The 21,611-nt window shown below is 41.9% G+C and overlaps 4 protein-coding genes across 4 annotated transcripts; 2 read left to right on the forward strand and 2 right to left on the reverse strand.

Moving 5' to 3' along the window:
* Positions 1-645: 645 nt before the first annotated feature.
* On the forward strand, positions 646-3,408 carry EAE98_000245 (uncharacterized protein; the record flags this gene model as incomplete). The annotated part of the gene is made up of 3 exons (XM_038947863.1): positions 646-1,016; positions 1,073-3,076; positions 3,132-3,408. 3 exons carry the CDS (start codon positions 646-648, stop codon positions 3,406-3,408), a joined length of 2,652 nt encoding a protein of 883 aa, XP_038815540.1.
* A 930-nt stretch (positions 3,409-4,338) lies between these two features.
* On the forward strand, positions 4,339-5,385 carry EAE98_000246 (uncharacterized protein; the record flags this gene model as incomplete). Its single annotated transcript, XM_038947864.1, has 2 exons — positions 4,339-4,971; positions 5,071-5,385. The coding sequence occupies 2 exons, from the start codon at positions 4,339-4,341 to the stop codon at positions 5,383-5,385; spliced, it is 948 nt and encodes a 315-aa protein (XP_038815541.1).
* A 2,184-nt stretch (positions 5,386-7,569) lies between these two features.
* EAE98_000247 (uncharacterized protein) lies at positions 7,570-10,508 on the reverse strand (the record flags this gene model as incomplete). Its single annotated transcript, XM_038947865.1, has 4 exons — positions 7,570-8,224; positions 8,301-8,414; positions 8,468-9,438; positions 9,597-10,508. The coding sequence occupies 4 exons, from the start codon at positions 10,506-10,508 to the stop codon at positions 7,570-7,572; spliced, it is 2,652 nt and encodes an 883-aa protein (XP_038815542.1).
* A 2,626-nt stretch (positions 10,509-13,134) lies between these two features.
* Positions 13,135-14,054, reverse strand: EAE98_000248 (uncharacterized protein; the record flags this gene model as incomplete). The annotated part of the gene is made up of 3 exons (XM_038947866.1): positions 13,135-13,688; positions 13,744-13,812; positions 14,003-14,054. The coding sequence occupies 3 exons, from the start codon at positions 14,052-14,054 to the stop codon at positions 13,135-13,137; spliced, it is 675 nt and encodes a 224-aa protein (XP_038815543.1).
* Positions 14,055-21,611: the final 7,557 nt, after the last annotated feature.

Below are 21,611 nucleotides of genomic sequence, written 5' to 3' on the forward strand. Positions count from 1 at the left end.
TTGAATTTTTGATGTTCTGACCATGTATTTGATAGATGTGACTTGACTCTCGACTCTTGACGCTCGACTCTCTTGACTCTCTTGACTCTCTCGTAATTATATTTCTTTTCCCATCTCTCACTGTTTTGATCGTCCACGGTAAAGCCAAGGACCGAGTGAGGTTAAGCTTCCAACCAAGACTGTCTACTGTCGAATTCTTCCTTGGTTCGGAATATCGCAAGTTCCAAGGCGTCATAATTGATAAATGACCGTAGAACTAGCCTACTCGGGCTTTTAGCTGCTTACCTAGATAGCGCTTTTGCTCGACCCAAAATCAAAAACCAACTTTTTCTTCCATAAACTCACACAACATCACGACATTTCATTTCTCATTTCTCATCTCCATCTTCTTCTCTGGTGAAAAACAAAAAGAAGATCAGATTCTGCACTTCGCCTCGTTTTACCTATCACAAATGTATCGTATTGCGATAAACGATTCCATCGCTATTATCTATCTCCTTGCAGGTTAAAGCAGCTTACCTTGATTGGATCATCATTCAATTGGTCCCGTTCCCAGACTCTTAACTTATCTTACCTCACATCGAGTATCAGCCGGTCGAAGAAACATTTGGTGTCTCTCGACTGAAATACACGATTTCCCTCATAATGTCTGCACCACCTCTACCTCGTGCGACGGAGCCTACAAGCTCAAATACTCGTGGCACACCACCTCAAAGACCGGAACCTACTGCTCTACAGCCACCACAAGATCATTTCAATGATTCCAATGCGACCTCAACGCCCAATACCGGGAAAGAGAAGAACAACTCTAAGAAGAAGAGAAATAATCATCGTGGTGGAAAGAGAAAGAGACCAAGAAGACAATCTTTCGCCGCATCAACTGAGGATGGGAATGGTATGGTTGAAACGCCAATGGCACAACGAAATGCTCCGCAAAGTGTAACAAGGTCAAGCTTCTATAGAGGAAGAAACTTGAGTAATACTAGCATTGAGAGCGGAGAACTTTTGGATCACAGGTGAGTCTTTTAATGGCATACAATACATAGCATTTCCTAACATCGTCTTGCGACAGAGATCATCAAAGTATGCGACCTCGAAGACCTTCGACAATGGGTCAAAACGCTTTCGGTCAGATGTATGATAGTCCTTCTTTCAGTCGACCTTCGTACAATAATCCATTCAAATCGTCGGAAACCGTTTCCCGAAGACCTGTCACTAGTAAATCGAAGAGCAATTCTGATGATGAAGCTCTAATGGAAGAAACCGATGAGAGGACTCCACTTATTTCCAGCGCTTCGAAATCGAAAAGCTCTAATAATTTTCTTCAACAAGGAAAACGTAGTCGCCGAAGCTCTAGCAGGTCATCAAATCATAGCAAAAAGAAGACCATTTTCGAAAAGACGACCTCTGGTTTGGCTAGGCAGAATGATGAATACAATGTCAACTATCCACCCTCGGTTCCAGGGTCTCCTGTGCTCGGAGCCACAAATCCGAATATGAGCTTTGGAGATGTAATGGTTCGCGATCATTCACCAGAGCAAGATTCTATTCAGGCAGGATCTATGAGATCTTTCAGGTCTCTCCCAGAAGATGCATGTGAGGATGATTCAATTCCAGGCACCCCGCGCAAAGGATCATCTTACGGAGAACGTAGACACACTATCGCATTACAAGCTGAAGAAGACGTGTGCTTTCCAGTTGATATGTCTGAAATGGCGGAAGAAGATGCTCCTCAACAAGAAGATGAAGCATACAGATCACGACGCCATAAAAGGAAATTTCCAAATTTATCTGTCCTCGATGATTGGAGCAGATTTGAAAAAGAAGGCAGGAGTGAAGAGAGACGGGCTAAGAAAATCACCGAACCTCAATTGATTAATGGACGGCTTCGACCAATCCACAAAGGTTGGCATCGAGCAGAGGATGATGCACCATATCGATTTACCTATTTCAACGAAGAATTTCCAAGCACCATTCACAGTCAAACAATTTCAGAACTTGTTCAACCAGGTGGAAGTTTTAGAGAACTATTTATTCCTGATCGTCCCATAATTGATGATAGTTCTGATTCTGAAACCGAGGATGGGGGTGATGATACGGATATTCGTCGAGAAAATGCATACATCAATCATGCCCTGGGACATAATAACGAAGATTCGAAATCAGCAACTCGTCAATCGTCCATAATTGATATGGCAAATCAAGAATCAAAACGTACAGAATCTCCTCGTGCAGGGCGCCCTTCAGAATCGCATTCTAGACAAACCTCCCATGACGCGTCCCCAAATAAGTCGTCGCCACCAAAGTCTACTCCACCGCTCGAAGAGAAGCCTAAAAGATATGGCGATCGTCCTACCTGGTGGCTTGATGTTCTTTCTCCAACGGATGCGGAGATGAAGATCATTTCCAAGACCTTTGGTATACATCCTTTGACAGCTGAGGATATCTTAATGCAGGAAGCTCGAGAAAAGGTTGAATTGTTTCGACATTATTACTTTGTGAATTATCGATCATTCGAGCAAGATATGAATAACGACAATTTCTTAGAGCCTCTCAATATGTATGTGGTAGTCTTCCGCGATGGGGTTATCAGTTTTCACTTTTCTCAAACACCTCATCCGGCCAATGTTCGACGACGAATTCGACAACTGAAAGACTACTTGAGACTCACAGCTGATTGGATATCATATGCTATCATTGATGATATTACCGATGTTTTTGCTCCTTTAATTCAAACCATCGAAGATGAAGTTGATGATATTGATGATGCGATTTTGAAACTTCACTCTCCAGCGGAGAACGAAAAGTCTACCCGAGATAACGAGAAGAAATCTGAAGCAGGAGATGGTACCTCGGGAGAAAGTGGAGGAGATATGCTTCGAAGAGTTGGTGATTGTCGAAAGAAAGTTATGGGTCTTTACAGACTGCTAGGCAACAAAGCAGATGTCATCAAGGGATTCGCTAAAAGATGCAATGAGCAATGGGAGATTGCTCCACGAAGTGAGATTGGATTATATCTGGGAGATATTCAAGATCATATCGTTACTATGACTGGAAATTTATCCCATTACGAAAAGTATGTGATTCCTCGGGTTGAAGCATGATCAAAGTCATTACTAACACATTTACAGAATCCTAGCTCGCTCTCATGGTAATTACCTTGCTCAAATCAACATCCGTATGAATGAACGTCAAGAACAAACCGCGGATGTTCTTGGTAAACTTACAGTCCTTGGTACCATTGTTTTACCCATGAATATCATTACTGGTCTTTGGGGTATGAACGTATGGGTACCTGGTCAGGACTATGAAGGAGATTTGACTTGGTTTTGGTGCATCACAGCCGGTTTACTATTTTTCGGACTAGCTTGCTTCTACATCGCGAAGATTGCTTATAAGATTGTTTAAGAATGGATCATGGGAATTGGGGAATCTGGGGAGGATCTCATTATACATATGGAATTGTATGATATAGAAGATACGAGGAAGGAGGATGTGTATATACCAATTTCAGGATATTACTGGGTTTGAGAATTGTATGAATTGCATGGCTTGGATGGTAGGTTGGATAAAGATAGATACGGTATTCATGTTGCATTATTCGGATATATAAGGAGACCGGGCATTGATGGCGAGGTAGTGTAATAGGTTAATGAGAAGTAATTTGCAGATATGATCTTGATGTTCTACCATTCGTACCCATTGGAGAATTTCTCCTGAAAATTGTGAATGGTGATTTTATGCATTCTGTGATTGTCCTGTGACGTGAATAATATTTGGGATTTCTCTACATAAGAATATGCTGACTAATCAATATCATACTTGTGGTGTTGATACCGTTCCAAGGTTGGACTCGTACCCAATTGAATATACCCGTATCAAAACTACCACACACGCTTGATCTGTTGATTCTATTTCAATTGAATCTATAAATGCACATTTGCTTTGCTAGACTAAGTAATTCTTCTGTTCGATAAGTATCTGAACAAAGAATACCGGAAACATTCTAGGAGGAAAGATATCTATTTTTTGCTTTCTCTTTGTTTGCTGGTTGAGTTTGTACGTTGTGTGGATTATTTAGGGGGGTTTTTCTTTTTTTTTTAAAAAAAAGAGTTCATTTGGATTATAATTTCCATCTAATTTGAGGAAAGCATTTTTTGGGGAGAGTGTTTGTATCATTGTATTGTTCGACGGCACCGTATCATAGTTTGATATTTCTGGCTGAGGAATTTGCATCGTGGACCGCGTCTAGAGAAGTCCTGATAAGTTTGGGAACGGTTTTTCTAGCCGCTATATAGATTCGATTTCGGTGGGCTGATTACATTTCTATACATCGGGATGGCGAAACTCAAACCGGGAGTAAAGGGAAAGGGGAAAGCAAAAGCTAAACCAAAGTCCGCTAAGGAGAAGAGCAAAGTTCGAGCGAATGTATCGCGGCAGGGTGATGTACATCGCGGGGTCAAAGTTCCAGTCCCTACGAATATCAAGAATAGAGCCGCGAAAAAACCAATCGTTATAGATTTAACATCTTCTTCACCTCCTCCTCCCCTCATCAAGAAAGTCCCTCCACCACCTCCCCCAAAAATCATCGCAACACCACAGAAACAAAACCAAAACCAAAAACACAAACTCGCTCTCTCCTCCCTATCAACAAGCGAACGATCTCCCGGTATCCACTCTCCCATAACCCGTTCCCTCTCTCTCTCCCTCGCAAAACCACTTATTCCCGAAAATGTATTCAACATCTCAACTCGGAAGAATACCACTACCCAGCCTCCAGAATATTACATCCAATCGCATCATATCAACGATATCACACCGGGCACCGTCGTGTGGCTCCCGTCGAAAGAAGATATTGTGCATCATGCGTACGTGGATCCGAAGCTGCATGTGAATGCGTTTGATCACCCGGCGGTGATTGTGAGTATGCCGAATCCGGCAAATGGGTTTTCGGTGGTGGAGATTGCGATTGTAAGTTTGAGTTTACGTTTGTGTTTGCATTTCTAGTACTCGATTGCTGAATTTTTCTCTTCTTTCTGGAAGATTGATATACTAACACCCCTCCCACAGATGACCTCCCTCGGCTCGCGCACTCTCCACGAAACGAAAAAGCTCGGCCACCGATCCCTCCTCTTCCGCGTACGCACCGCGCAGCTCCCAAGCGCAAAAGTCGATATCACATTCAAAGAGGGGAAGGGGATGAAGGGGAAATACAGTTTTGTGAATTGTCGTGAGTCGTGGCGGGTGCAGATTGGCACGCTGGGGTTCTATGCGAGGGGGAGGGGGACGGGGCAAGGAAAGGATATCGAGTGGTTGAGGTTGACGACGGCGAGTTTGGATAAGTTGAGAGCGAGTATTGGCTGTGGGAAAGGGTTGTGGGGGTGAGTTTTGTGAGGGGAGATGTGCGGGTTGTGTGATGGCATGGGATGGGTTGAGATGAGATGGAGGTTTTGGCTGAGAGATGAGAGTGCTATGTTGTCCGGATATTAAAAGACTCAACGCATATCATATTACGTTTTCGAGAATTCATCGTCATCAGGATTCAAATCACAAGATAAATTAATAATTAACAAAAAAAGAACAAATAACTAGCATTCAGCACGTGCAGAAAATATGTAAGAGTTGAGGCCCCGGCTTATCGCACACTAGCCGAAAACACACCAAAAACCTTCATTTCTTCAACTTTTGAATTATATATTATTTCAATAAATATAGAAATGAAATTATCGAAATTGATATATATTATAATTAATTATTAAAATTATTCAAAAAAATGAATGGATTATTTTTAGTATTTTTTTTGATATAGTTGTAGGTTTTCAAAGTTAGAATTTCCAAAAAATCCAAAAAAATCGATTTTTTTATATGGAAAAAGCGTTACATGTAATAAATTTCGAAAAATTTCAACTTTGAAAACCTATAATTATATCAAAAAAAATACTAAAAATAATTCATTCATTTTTTAAGATTTCAAATATAGTAATTTTTTATATAAGAGATTTTCAAATTAATTCTTCAATTATTAAATAAATTATAAAAGAAATAAATTTGTATGGGAAAACGACTTTTTTGCAGGGATTTTGTCACGAAAAAGGGTAGTGTGCGATAAGCCGGGGCCTCAACTCTTACCAATACCTATTCATCCACATCTATCCCTTCCCAACACATGTCCCTGCAATCTGAAAACGAAATATAAAGTAGAGCATTACACTCCCGAAATCCTCCTCGATATTTCTTCGTATGCTTCTTTAATACTGTTTATTATTTTGAGATTTATAAGTATATATATATCTGTTATACATTGTACATTATGCATTGTACATCATACACATAACATAACTCACAACGTGAATCGGATGTGCGCGAGATGCATAAGGTTGGTTACATGGTGGGATAATTTTCCTAGTATGAAAGAAAGGGAAGGGAATTAGAGGGGTGTAGTCTATATAGTCTACATAGTCTATATAGTTGTATGCTGTGCTGCATAATGATGATGATGACTCACTCACTCACTCGATTTTCTAGGAAATGAATTAGTTAGCAGTGTGACGATGGAGTTTATAATATATTCAGATATTAGGAGAGGGGGAAGATCGCGTGGTGGTAGATGATAGGTAGGTACCTAGGTATAATTGGAGTGAGGATTGGTTTCGCGTGTTTTATTTATATACAGATTCATGAGAGCAAATGGGAATGGAAATGGGAGGGAGGAAGGAGGGGAAGTATTTTGAGAATGGAGAGATTGATTGGGTTGGGTTGGGTTGGAAGAGAAGAATGGAATGTATTTGATTGGGATGGGATGAAGTGGAGTGGAGTCAAGTGAGAAGATTAGCTTGAGATGTTGGGGCGGGAATGAGTAATCGTGTCTGTGTTGTTGTATTTTTGAAGGATGAGGATATGTGGTGGGATTGTGAGAGAGGTTTGGTGGATGTGGATGTATGTAACCAGTGAAAGATGGGGAGTAGAAAATGGAATTTGTAATGTGATGTGGTGAGATAAGTGATTTATTGTAGAGTAGAGGGGGGTCTAGATGGTTTACTGTGTACTTGGGTATGTGTTTGGGGGGAGGGGGGGTTGGTTATTAAAATCTTCTCACGTTGGTTTTCTTAGAGAATGTAATGAATGGAGTGGAGGAGATTAGAACAGTTAATACATATGGAGATATAGGACTAGGAATCTGATTGGGCGTTTGATCAGAGAATATCATAACGTTAAGCATGCGATAAAAGCAGTGTGTCGAATATATATAGGTCAGTGACGTCTCCCGAACTATGCATCAGCGTATCATGCGAATGGTTTCCCAAGCGCAAATAGGGGTTGAAATTATTTCTCAGCACCTGGGTAGTAGCAAGTCCATTACTCAGCACCGAAGATATTACGCTCTCACTCAATTAATTCTCGCCTAATCGATTTGTGAATAGATCCATGATAATGGAATCTCCTCTTCTATTCAGGATTTTACATAATGGCACTAACTCCATGCTCATTTACTTTCTTCCATGCAGTCAACATACATTGAAGAGTGATTAACCAACCCTCCATCCTCCCATTCCACCTCCCACTGGCCCCCTACTCAAACCCCACCGCAACATCCACCCTCCCCTCTCTAAGATCCACCTTCCAACCCCCCCTCAACGCACTCAACCCATCCACAACCGCCTTCCCCGTCCCTCCCACCTGCGCCATCTTCGTAACTCTCAGAATCGTCTCACTCGCCTTTGCCATCCCACTCACGGTCTCCACACTCGACACGATACTAATCTGCACCTTTCCATCCTCATATTTCACACTTTCAATAGCCGCCGCATCAACCTCAAATTTAAACCCCAGCTGTGCAATATACACTTTCCTCCTCACCGCATCTCTTGGCTCTACAGTCCATGAAGTGTTCGAGCCAGAGAGGGTACCCCCAAAAGCAACAAGGCCCAATACCGCATCATCCACAACATAGACACCAGATCCTAATGACAAACCCACGAAATTCGGTCCGTAGTCCCCGCTGTATCCGTCCCAAGCCATGGTATCTGGCCATGTGTGAAAAGCAGCTGAGGCGAAGCCCTCATGGTCGATATTAGATAATGGACCGTTTGTTCCGCCGTATCCAACTCGAAGCAAATATGTTTGAGAGGGATTTTGTTCAAAGTGTGATAGTAGTGGGAGGGCATTTAGACCGGATCCATAATGATGACCCATTCTTTCGAATTGCATCATTTTACCTCCGTAGCTTTTGTTTGTTAGCCAAGCTCATCTGTGGTGTTGAGAGTTTGGAATGGGATTGTGGAGGGTCTGGTTAGACTTACATGAAATCCCAATACCTTCTTGCATTGCCATTCCAGGCCCAATGGCTTACGGTGGGCATGTATCCCAAGATCGTATTAATCGTCTTCGCGACTGTAGCTGTCAAGCCGAAATAGCTGGAAGTCCAAATGGATTAGCGAAAATCAGGCGTGGATGTCACATTACTTACTTGGACCAATAGTAAACCCCCTCCTGCCCAGTAGAATCCCAAGCCATCTCACTTCCAAAAGGAACAGTCTCACTTTCCCACAAATCTGCTCTTGTCTTCATCGCAGCTACAACCGCATTCGCCGCAGTAGTATTCCCTTCATTTTGTAAATCCTGCAAAACATATCCCCAAACAGTCTCGCCCATCAATCCTACATCTACATAATCCGTATTTGGACCGGTAGCATAGATAATAGTTTCATAAGCCTGATTCAAGTACCATTGCCATGTCTGCTGAGTGACAAGCGTTGGATAAGATCTAGCAACGCGATAGAGAGCCCAATAAGCAGCAGTAACATGAACATAATCGTAGGTTCTCTCGGTACCATACGCAGTTGGTTTGTCCCAACTCCACCAATTGCTCCAATCAATCGAGGATAGATAATTGTAGGAAATAGCACCAGGTTGATAGTAAAAGACACTTTTTTTGACGCTATAGTCAGAGTTCTGAAGAACACCCCATAGTGTTTTTGTGATGAATTGTTCCAATTTAGTCACCTCAGCTGCATTGGGTGAAACTGCTTGTTTCATTGTTGCAGCGAGCCAAGATCCGGCTCCGGCTTCATCACTCAATCCAGCTATCCAGACCCTTGGGTCCTGAAGGACTTGAGCATCAACTGAACGGTCATATGATATGACGGATGGTGCTCGACCAAAGGGATCACTGGTATTGGAAAGCCATTGCTTTGTTGTTAGAAATGTGCCCAGCGTAGATATGGCAGAGGGTGCAGAAAGGGTGATGGCATAGTTCACCGTTTGTACAAGACCATCAGAATATGTAATTGTTACTCGCACTCTCCCAAATGCAGAGGAGCTGGGAGTAAGATTGTACTTATTAGTTGCTGTAGCGGTAAATGTGAAGGCTCCAGCAGGAGTTGATGTAATGGAAGCGACAGGTGAATTGTGTTGCAAGAATAATTGAGCTGTGAGATCCTGTTAAGTGTCAAAACATATCTGGCCACAAATCAATGCATATAAAAGAAGGGAACAGAATTTCATCAGGGATTTGTTAAATATACACATAAGATGAGGGATGCAAAATGATTGGGTCATGGGAATGGGAGGTTGAAGGTGGAAATCATATCACTTACCTGGGGAATGATATATCCCGGTATACCAATAGCAACAGGAGTTCCGGTGTTTGCTACAGTGGTTTCGATATTGCTGATACTACTTGAACTAGAAAATCTCAATCCCTTGGTAATCGATTGGCCTTTCGCGAGCACTACAGATGTACCGGGATTCCAAGGGCTCGTACCATTCCATTCATTCTGAGTATATGCTAGAGTGTACGTTTCCCAAGAATAGAACCCTTCAAATGTTTGGCTTTGATAGGAAAGTGCGGTGTCGGGATCTTCTTCCAAAAATCGCCATCCTTCGAGGGGTGTTTGTCCCAATGGTGTCACTACAAGCGCTGGACCCGTTCCAGATAATGGGGTCACGCGTAGATAGCCACCGTCAAGGCCAATGTTTGGATCCACGAGGGAGCACATTTGCTGAGTATCTACTGCTGTTCTATCTGTGAAGATGCTATTAAACTCAATAGGGAATCCAAGTGCTCCGATTTCAATACTGGTGTTACCCTTATTGGTTATAGTGAAGTTGAGATCAATATCTGCCCCGCTAGCGGACCAAACTCTCGTGATGTTCAAAGGAATTCCTGATGGTAGGGTTGGTGCGAGGTTTGCGGAAGTGGCACCAGTGGAAGTCACCGCATTTCTAGCTGCAGCGGAATTGACACTGATCCATGAAGTAGATCCAACAGGTCGATACCTGAGTGTAATATCGCCAACATGATAATTGCCATTTTCGTTTCTTTGTGAGAGAAGATCAAAAGGGGAGAAATCGAATGTTGTCAAGGACTTTGGGATCAAAGATGCAAGTGTCTGGCTCGATGAATTCAGTCTGGCGTTTAAATCACCAGAGTCGAGGGAAATATATTGGCTAGAGACTGTCGTGAATAGAATACTAGACAATCCAATGACCTTGTGTAGAACAAACATGATTTGAGTTGTGCCAATGTCTTGAACGATGAGTTGAGACCGTCAGCATGAACTTTGTAGGAATGAAGCCTATGGCAATACCAATAACAAAAGGCCTTTATCTGAACTTATAAGGAGTTTTACGAGATTTAAGGTATCATTACATTGCTTCTCCGAGACTAATTAAGCATGTTGATCCTAACACTGTAGTTGGAGCGCAAATAGAATGTTGAGCAGGGGAATTTAGCCTGTGTACATACGAATGGACATTCAGAAAAGTGGATCCTAATTTAAAATGGCACTGGCAGTTCTATTTAATACAGTAAAACCTCTCCATAAGGATACCGATTTTTATAGACTTTTTTAAGAATATATAAAAATATCCTTGTATAGAGGTATCCAACTAATCCCGATATAGTAGTAATCCGCTTCCGATTAATCCCAATCAAGCTACATTTCCGTAACAATTTCACTTTTATAAAAATATAACTAAAATTTCAATATATTTATTATGTGATAACTAATCCTGATAATTCTATTAATCCAATAAGGATACACATAATCCTAGAATTGAGAAATATAAGGATATCCTAATAAAAAGGTTTTAAGGATATAGATCATTTTCAACCCTGAAAATTTTTGGGATTGAAAAATATATCCTTATAGAGAGGTTATCCTTATAAAGGGGATCCTTATGGAGAGGTTTTGCTGTATAGTTGTTGAAGAGGATTCGATAGATGAAATTCAATGACCTAGATTTGAAAAATGAACTTCCCTGCCAGCTAATTCACGGACGAAAGTTATAGAGCTCAAGTAATGTACCAATATCGCAAAAGCCAATCAGGGTAGAGTAGATTAAAGTGATTCAAAACCCCGCAGCTTGCACCTGCCTCGTTTAGTGATCTGCAAAAGCTTAAATCTTATCGACAGTCAACCTTGTAAACGCTGTTCGGAACTTGCGGAATCACCGGAGAAACAGGTGAACTGTCATAATTTCTAGCGATTTCGCTATTACAAGAATCCAAGATTGAAACCAAGATATATCGCTGGATACATATTGATGAAAACAACACGAATTGCGCAGACTGCTGCAACTGAAGATCAAATCTCTATGATTCTGCGTGACTTGGTGATATATATCGTGTTATTTGTGCATGATAGGATAATCAAAGGATATTTCGCTAAGACCAGCTGAAGAATGGTTTTTGAACAGTGATTGATCGGTCCCGTGTCATTTTGGGACAACGTCGGTACATATGGGAATGTAGGGTGGCTTCCACGAAACAGTGATCCTTGGAAGTGGAGGGGGATTACACACTGTGTAGAAATGCATGCTAGGCTATGGAAAGCTTAAAAGAAACAGTTACATAGGGAAGAATTGCACACATGCAGATCTCAAGCACAATCAATGTTTCATGTTGAGAGCCTTTGGTGTGGTGTGGTCAAGATTAATGTAAAACACGATCACGCACGTGCTGCTTCGATCACAATGCTGACGAAGCCATGACTAAGCCACAGACGCGAAGCGAATGCGGAATCCAAGACACAAGTACAGACACAACATTCCGGAGGGCCACAAGATTGCATTCGGCACTCGATTATGGCACACAGGAGAGATCAGATGAAACCAACTCTGTCTTTCAGTTCCACGAGGCGACCTAAACGAGTCAATGCCGTGGTTTGATGGCGGATGAGCCGCGCTCCACGGACATCAACCTTAATCCAACGTCTTTACTCTGACTACTGTTCTCAATTTCGAAGCCGCACTTCTGCTAACCTTTACTTCTATGACCGAATACTGATAGAATTGGACTCTTGGCCAGCAAATCTGCTGGAAAATCTGTATATGGGAGGTTAATATTGGGGACAACCTTGGAAGGCTGGAAGGTTACGAGGAGGCTGTTGTGTGGCTTGAAGCTGGGAAATTGATATTTCCAGAATGTTTAAAGGGTCGATTACAAAATCATTCACTTCATTGTTAATCCTTGTGTCTCTTTTGTACATATATAACCATCTGTCTCGTTAAAATATATATATCAATTCCTCATATCTGTCGCGTGTTTGATGAAGCTGTCAATATTTATTAATGCCAGCATAAATTTTGAACCCAATACTGGAACCTCCCACCATTTATTTTGACTTGAAATAAAGTTGTTTTCTTACCGTCTCACAATACTCCTTGTCCCTGGTCTACAAACACGCTGAATCGAGAAGCTAACCATACCGGCACTTAGGTAGCGACCAGGAGTGTCACACCGGGTCTTGCAAAGAATCCGACATTTGCAAAATTATCTCTCCCACATATTAGCCGAGGGCGGCAAGGTGTTTGTCTCCTTGGTTCATTTGAGCTTTAGATCTCACACGCCGAAAAGAAGCAATAATGTGGATGTGGATGCATGTTCAGGTTTGAAACTCGAATGGTGGTTAAGATAAGAGTGAATGTGGAGGAATGATAAGCTTGATTGAATACTGACATGTTTGGGTCACATCAAAATCAAAGATAGTATTTGGCGGTGGAATTAGCCAGATGTAAACTTAGAAGCAATTGATTTGCTAGCGATACACGACCAGTACCTGATCCCGCGATCTGCTCCTCATATATTGATGATACATATCTACAATCAAATTAACTCCATCTATGCCCAAATCATAACCACTTCTCTAGCGTATTAAAATCGCAACTGGTATACTCCTCCCACGTCATCCAATCAAATCCATACCCAGCAATTGGTGTCTCTTCAGCAATTGGTGTCTCTTCAACAATTGGTGTCTCTTCAACAATTGCTGTCTCTTCAGCAATTGGTGTCTCTTCAGCAGATGGGTGATCTGCATCGCAAGATTCTATACTGGGAATTGGAACGTCATGATCTGGCAAATCAACACTTAACGTTTCTTGAGTCGAAGAGGTTGACGTGATCCCCCTGTTGTGTAGTAACGAGCTTAAAGATATCGAGATGGTATCATTAATACCGTCTGGATACGTCGACAACAGCTCAGGCGAACCTATTGTTGGGTCCAATGGCATCATCATATCCATCAAAAAGTCTAGGCGTGCCCGTTTAGATGGTGACGAGGCGTCATTCCAAGATGATTCGGGATTGGAAGTCTGATTTGTGGAATCGGTGTTGTTCAAAGGCAGCAGGGATAGTGATCTGCTCGTTGAATGCTGTGGAGATAGGATGGAAGTGCTCGGAAGACGGTCTATTCCATGTTAGACAAAGAGAAATGTTGCTAAAGCTTGCTTGTATATACATACTTTGGGGAACCGTTGATGAAAAAACTTGCAATGGCTCAAGATCTTCCGTGGTACGGAGCGGCGCACAAGCTATTGGTACGTATGAACTCCGGCGGCTTTGCCGAGAGCATTTATGCCTGCAAATCCGTATGTACCATCTCAAACAGTATTGGCACTGGCGTCTTCCTTTGCTGACATATGCATGGTATCTGGTATCATGCTGCACCAGATTCTTCACCACGCGGCCACAAATAGAGCACATTTCTAATTCCTTGTGTACCATGTGCGTATGAGTGTTGAGGTTGTGCTTGGCTGTAAATGTCTTGAAACATTTATTGCAGTTAAGTAGGGGGGTTTTTTGAATGGGGCTCGCCATAACGATTTTTAATCAGAAATGTTGCAAGTGAAACAGGTTGTAAAAGTGTTGAGATATCTTAGTGTAGTGTAGCAGAAGTCTCGGTGGAGTAGCTGATCTGAACATTATGATCTGAAATGAGCACTCATCACCACTTATATGATTTGCGAACATCCGATATCCCATTAGACAGCGAGGTCTAAGCCAGCAGACATTGCTCGACAGCCGAAACCTATCCATTGCTCGTGGATTCTAGCCCATCTACTGCACGTATCCATCTCGCTGTCTTAACTTCTGGGATCCCGGAGAATCCAAATCTAGCTTCAATGATACGAGTCCTGACCAGCCCGACGGAAACGAGCATGATAGAGAAGACAGTGGAAATGAAACTGTTTACTTGCTTGTTTGCTCAAAGATTACTATCACGACAGAGGGACATGACAGAAAGATCTCATCGCTTGAGCGGATGCAAAATGAACAAACCGATCAATTCTGGCCTTAGCGTGTCTTCAATACTGCTTCAAAATGTGATCGAATAAGCATTCCGAGAGTTCTGGTAAGTTGTGGTTGCAGCCTCATGATACTAAACATCCTAGACATAAGGATGTGTGCATTCTTTCTCCGCAGGCCCCAGCTAACAATACCTTTATCATTGCTGCATGATAGTGCCAAGCATTCTCAAATCGGCAAGTGCCCGGTCCGTGGATCGATTCCATGGCAAAGACGTTATCCTTCAAAAGTCTTGGCAACAGTCGAGCCAATGGCTGCTTCAGGTCCCAATTCACATTTGAAATGCGAACACAAGCAATTTAACTGGCAGAGAGAATAGCATCCGTTTTCCATGTCAAGAAGATAAGTTTGTATATCCATTTAAGATTTTGAACCATGGCTTGCCGAAGGAATGCTGCAGTTATGTGCCGCACTCTCTCAAGGAGGACTGGGAAAACCCAGTGGGGCAATTTATGTAAACGCGAAATCAGGATTGAAATCTAGAAAGAAAGAAGCACAGCATTACCGGCATTTAAATTCATCAAAATACTGCGGGCTTGAGAACAGGGTTCGCCCGTAAGATCATGAGAAGCTTGGTGACTTGATGATGGTGGTAGCCAGCAAAATCATGGATATGTAGCATCAAGAAGTTGTCAATGAAATCAAAGCGGTCACGCTCAGTGAGGGATTGGAGACTAGTATGCTTGGTATGCATGCCTACATAGCCGTTTTCAGAGAGAATTGTTATGCGACAGGGAAAAGATCACCTCACTAGCCGGCACTTTTGTAACGACGGTGGGTTGGGTAAAAGGTACAGAAGCACAGAAGCAGTAATAAGCAATTGGATTCGACGTAGAGTTTGTTTGTAGCCACCAGGACCAGTGCATATAGACACATGCAAACCATTTACTTTCCATTCTCAAAGCATATGATGGAAGCTGTGATGAAAATTCGTTTGCTTTTCCCCCCAAGACCCCCGGCGAGGTTTGCACTGGATAAAGGCGTCCATACAACGGTAGCAAGCACGAGTGGGCGGAGATTAAGTATTTTGTGGCTGCAAGTCCATTCTTTTGGATTGCATATTCGGGACGGAAGAAGTTCCAGCTTGGCTGATCAGTAATCAAGCCAATGAAATGAGAGGCTTCTGGCAAGTAATATTTCTGACTCTTCATCAAGTTCGCTACTTGTCTCAGGATTCATGTGTGTCATGGCTGTGACATATCCAGAGAACCCTATCATTGAAATTAATACTGTGGACTTACGCATTTGCTAAGCTCAGCATGTCCGGATGGATCGTGGGAAGTTCGGAGGAATTCTGCCAAAGCTAATCCATACCGAAAACCCCTCCCGTGTTCCTGGCCCGAATGATACGTGACCAGCTCGACGAAATGGTTTGAATAAAATGTGACAGCCCTGGGTATGAGGTAATAGTCAATTATTTACTCGTCATACTCGTTGTTTGCATGTTGGCCTGTAGCTCTAGACGGATTGTGTCAAATCTACATAATTAGCATGAATTGCTCTGCGCCCTACCATGCCAGTAACTGCGCCTTTCGATCATCACATTATTTTTTCAGATGGGTAAGACAGAAACGGGCTATTGCAGACCAATGAATTAATAGTACTGATTGAATTCATAAGCTTAGGTGTAGAACTACCATAGAGCAAGCCGAAGAGCACATTAGGTCTGTGGTATGACAAAAAGCACCAAACTTGCGATGATGTTACCTCGAGGTAACATTATCGCAAGTTTGCTCGTTGTCAGCACTCATAACGTCGAGCTAGTGCCTCGTGTAAAACCAATCATGAAATAAGAATGTTTGGCTCTTTTGCTTCGCATAATAAGATTGAAGGAGCGTTGCTACCTTGGATTCTTTCCGTTGGTAGATGCAAAAACAAAGATAGAAAGAGTGTTTAATGGTGTCGAATGGATTGTGTAGTGAAGTTTTATTCAAGATTAGATACCTCGAGCCAAATTCCAAGGGGTTTCAGGGCGTAGAAAAGCCTGATAAGATAAATCGGAGAACTGAAACGAGAGGAGTGCAGCAACATACCAATTGAGATCGTGAATGATGGTTGAGATAATGGACAAGTATCTTCGTCAATTCCTGTAATGAAATGAGATGGATTTCATCTTACAACTCGATGAAGAAAGTACAGATTTAGATGGAGTCTTCCAAAGCTTATTATTATTGTTTGTCTTCGAAGGAAGAAATATCGGTAGTTACTCGTCTGTCAGAAAAATGTGGGGCATAGATCCACACACCGATACCAAAAAGTAAATTATCATATTCATTCAACCCCTTTGATGGAACAGTCAATTCTACAGAAAAATGAAGTTGAATCCCATGGTTACATTAACTCTACTGTCTCTGAGTCGAGTTGAATTGTCAAGTAGTAAATGATCTTGTAGTGGCGATGTTATGCTACTTCTCAATGCTCTGCTTACTCAGTCCCGAAACTAACTAGGTAGGTTACCACAGGTGCTGTCTATCAACCTTGTTTCCTTGAAAATCTGTTGGTCCCTATTTGGAAATGAGTTTAAGTGGCTGTTGGGTGGTGATTGTGGACGGTCACACAGATAGGACACATATGTGAAGATAGGGGGAGGCATTAGAGGTAGCAAACGGGTCACGGATCCCCTGTCCGATTGTTGGTATCAACTTGGTTGATAAAGTGTAAAGTACTTTAGTCTATTATGGTTGTATTCGTTCTTGATCATTATTAACTATGGGAAGCTAGTATTTAATATAGTAGAAGTGCTAGCGCTAGTGCATACGCTAGTGCAATACAGTGCCCTCTTTTAGACCACATGATCGATATCCCGACACCGATTAATGCCAAATTTAATCAAGCTTTTGATGAATAACAACGAGATTTTTTTCGATATCCCTTTGAGATGGTATCTATCATCGACATGGCTCCAACTTAGTTGATTGTATAACTTGAGGGAATTGCCATTGTACGGTGACGAATCCGAGACATTTTCTCTGTCGTAAGTCATCACTACTTCCATTGGATGATAGGATACTGAAAGCATCGACTTCGTCAATTGAGAAAGTCTCATCGGTTATTATTTTCCCTCTGCGGGAGCTTATATTGTGTATATCTTCCAAGTTCCACCTCAGCCTCGAAAGGAACCGCAATGTGATTGGGCCCAGCACGAGCTGGCGACTTGTCTTCCGACGTATCTGGCAACCAAGCATCAAGGAAACTCCCTCGAATGGGAATGTAGCGAGTGATTGAGGAGAGTGACCATGGTTCCGTGTGGATTGAAGCACGTTGTGCTTGATGTTGATAGATCATCTGCGACTTGGACAGCTGGTGTAGACGTGAGATAGAATCAGATTCGGTGAGTATTGAGTATGAGTGATGAAAATAGCTGAGTCAAAAGGATGTAGCAGAACTTATCGCCGTGTTCTATCTTCAACATGGCAAAATTATTTGCCATATAGAAAGTAAGCACAAGCCCTCGTGCATCGAGTTGGTCAATTGATCAAAGTCATGTCGGTCTTCTAAGTACTAGCAGTAGCGACGATTTACCGACATGATGCTGCGGAAAAGGAAATGTGTATTTCATTCAACAATTCCATAGACAAAAGGCTCTTATCTCTTGTATAATATGAAAAACTTCAAGCTAGCTTCACCCGCGAAAAGGTATTCTGGAATGGTTGAAGAAATAATAAGTGCCGTTTGTGCAAAGAATGCAAGTGCTTATGGAATATAGATGAACATTTAACAGATGGCCAGTGCCTCTGTGTTTGAAATTTACTGGACACTCACTTACTAGGCTTGGACTACCGGCCTGCTAACTCCGTTAAGTAATGCGGAAGCACTTGCCTTCCTGATTGGCCATTACTGATCATCTAAGTATTGTTTAGAAATACAACCAGATGGAGTATCATGTATATCCTGATATATTATGTATTTTACGATGTCCGGACGATGTTATACGGTGTAACAAGACAGCCTAGTATCTAAGCACCATTCAACCAATCCTTATGTATGTAACGATGAATACCATACATGCTTTCGCACTTGCGGTCATTCAATAAAGGTTTTATCAAAATTTACTCTTACAATGAATATGCTACGTTGTCTAAAATAAAGTATTCCGACATTCATCATCCTTGCGAGGATGTCGGCATCCTCGAACAGGGTCAATCTTTCTTTCACAGCCCTGTGTCTCCAAGTATGATTTTATGTATTGCTCTCAAGTTATTGGAGGATTCAGAAGGCGAAATTCTTGTATTCGGTTACCACTAAGTGAGAAATAGGGTCTGTAGAGACTTGTGGCGTGGCTGCCTAGTAGGAAGAACGCGAATTATGCGCGTAGACAGGTGATCAAGCAAGGATCTTGTGTAACCAATGCAAAGGATATCTGATAAATCGAGGCAAGATGCAGGAATGGATGCACATATAGCTTGGATGAACAGGTGTAACTCCATCATTCAGTGATGTTACTAGGAAATAGTCTGGAGTCTTTCCATAAATCGTGGTTGTAGATTTAAGACTACTACCGGAATCCGGTTTCCTCGCCTTGCTCTAGCTTTATTCAGTATCAATCTGGAGATCAAACTTAAAGATTTGATAATCTTACCTGGCATGAGTCCATTGCATTATAATTTGGGAAACGTGGCATAGTGCCAAGACATTGCACCACGACACCGAGCTTGGAACTGATAGATCACCCCCAATTCATCTCAAATATAGCGTTTCAAGTTGCTCAAAATAGGCACATTATTTTGTAGCCAGGACTGTAGGGGATTATTTATCGACCAACTTTTCTTCCTGCTGAATGCGTATATAATCAGTGACGTCTGACGTGCTCAATTACGAATGATCTTCCGTGATTTCCCTTCCTTCTGTGGCCTTCTATCGAGGATCGAGTCCATCATTTTCTCCAAAATTTGGATGTCCAGAATTAGGAAAGTTTAACATCATGGTATAAAATGCTAGTTTTGTTTGAGACGAGGATTGTCTTGCGAAAGGTAGATAGATGCATATGCACGGTCTACTGTATTGAAGTCGTCCATTAGCGAAGATCTCATCCCGACTTCACTTTCATTGCGAAGAACTGATGGCCTGGATTTTCTCCGGACTTGCCTTTCAACAAAATAATTCGTGAGATGAAGTTGTGTAGTTCATATCTCACGTAACTATTGTTTGCTACCGGCAATTATCAAATTCATTGATATCTCCTCAAGTTTTCCGGCTTTGTATCGTTTCTTCTCGAGAATATTTGTACGAGTGCTCAGCAAGCATTTCAATTTTCCGCAGTTCGGTAACTAATAACAATGGATTGATTAATCTCGCACGTCTGTTTATCCTACGTTAGAGTCTCGGAGCGTGCTCAAGCGTACGCTAGCTGTGGATAGTCGCTTTCGTGTTGCAGGATAAATCTTATCGCAAGACTTGACCTTTGAGATATAATTGTGTTTTCAATGATATTGGAAACTTATCATGAAGTATCATTCCTTGCTGAACTCTTTGTAACTTACCCGAGGCCAATCGAGTGACTTCTCTCCTCATAGTTTCGAAACAACGTTGTAAACACAAACATATCCATATCTAGCAGACGTGAGCCCATTCCTCATGCAGCTCAAAATAAACTAGATGTATTTGAGATGGAAGGTTGAAGATGACAAGTCACCTTGTCATCTGCGCCTCAAACTTTCATTGTCTGATGGAGCTAGCTTAGCTAGAGGTTATGGCAGAATCCGACTCGATTCAGTATCGAAGAAGAATCTGTCTGACGGGTCTAGCTGCGAGAAGTCTTTAGCTTAAGTTACTTTTCCTCCATGCTATTTGTTATGCGCTCTCACACCTTTCGTGTAATATTGAACTCGTATTCCATAGAGCTGAAGCTAGGGCTGAGCAAATAAAGATGAGGTGCCGAGTTTTCTGGCAGGCGTTTGTCGATCCCAGAGGCCGGAGGGAAGTGAAGTTTATAGAGATATTAATGAAGTTAACGAGTGTTAATCTTTAAAGTATTAACTTGCTAGAAAACAACGGGAGAACATACTCACTTCATTAGCTGAAAAATGGGAAGAGATAAAGATGAAGCTTAATAGCCACCTCCGTCTCATTTTTTCTTTCCAAAGACTAACGCGCCCCGAAACACTCAGTGCGGTAGCTGCCAAGCGGTTCCAGTGATCAGAGGAGACTATTCATTGTCGTAATGCATTCGGTTCGATGCCAAAGAGCATGTGCATGTATTGTTCCGGGAAGCTTCGAGGCCAAGAATCAGACTTTATGGTAAAAACCATGTTGCTTGTTGCTAGGGAAAACGCACAGGAGCTTTCAACAGTCGGCCCCCGAGCCACGTGCAGGAAATAGTCTTTTGAGAGTCATTTCAAGTATTGACATTCCTTTTGACTGTTGACTATTGTCGAGGTTGATGATATGTCAATCACAAGTTTGAAGATCGATAATCACGAATTCGCTGGATCATACTGTAGCAAATTTGATCTTTCGATTGACGTCAGTTGTCGAGCAAGCAAAAAAAGCTCAACAAATTGGCTGATGGTAAGTTTGAGTTACACCCATGGCTGATATATTGATCCTATCCAATCCCTCCATGCAGGCGAATACGATGTCTCATAGTGATTTCACTCTGGTGAGATTATGAATACATTTTCTTTTACCAATTTCATCATTGTTCACAAAAGTACACAATAATCTACATTTTGTTCAATTTGATCATCATCTCAAGATCACAAATATCTTCGCAACTTATCCCATCATCTCCAACATCAACAATGAACTATCTCAGCTTTCTACTATTGATGCCCCCTTTTCCAAATCATAAGCCATATCAACAAATTCCACGAAAAAATAAATTTGATGTTTGGTTGTATTCATGAATAGCCCTGTGGTAAGTAACAGCACGTTTCTTCTGGGAATAGACCGAGTAACCTCGTGGCCAATCAAATATAAGACACCTAATCAGTGGAGAATTCTCATGGTTGCGAATGGGTGTTTGTGATTTGTATGCATCCAAGATGCATCGCCGTTACGTTTTCTTCCGTTTGTACATACCGCT

This window comes from Botrytis deweyae (genome assembly GCF_014898535.1).
Source record: "Botrytis deweyae strain B1 chromosome Unknown BDEW_001, whole genome shotgun sequence".
In the NCBI taxonomy this organism is placed as follows: Eukaryota; Fungi; Ascomycota; class Leotiomycetes; order Helotiales; family Sclerotiniaceae; genus Botrytis; species Botrytis deweyae.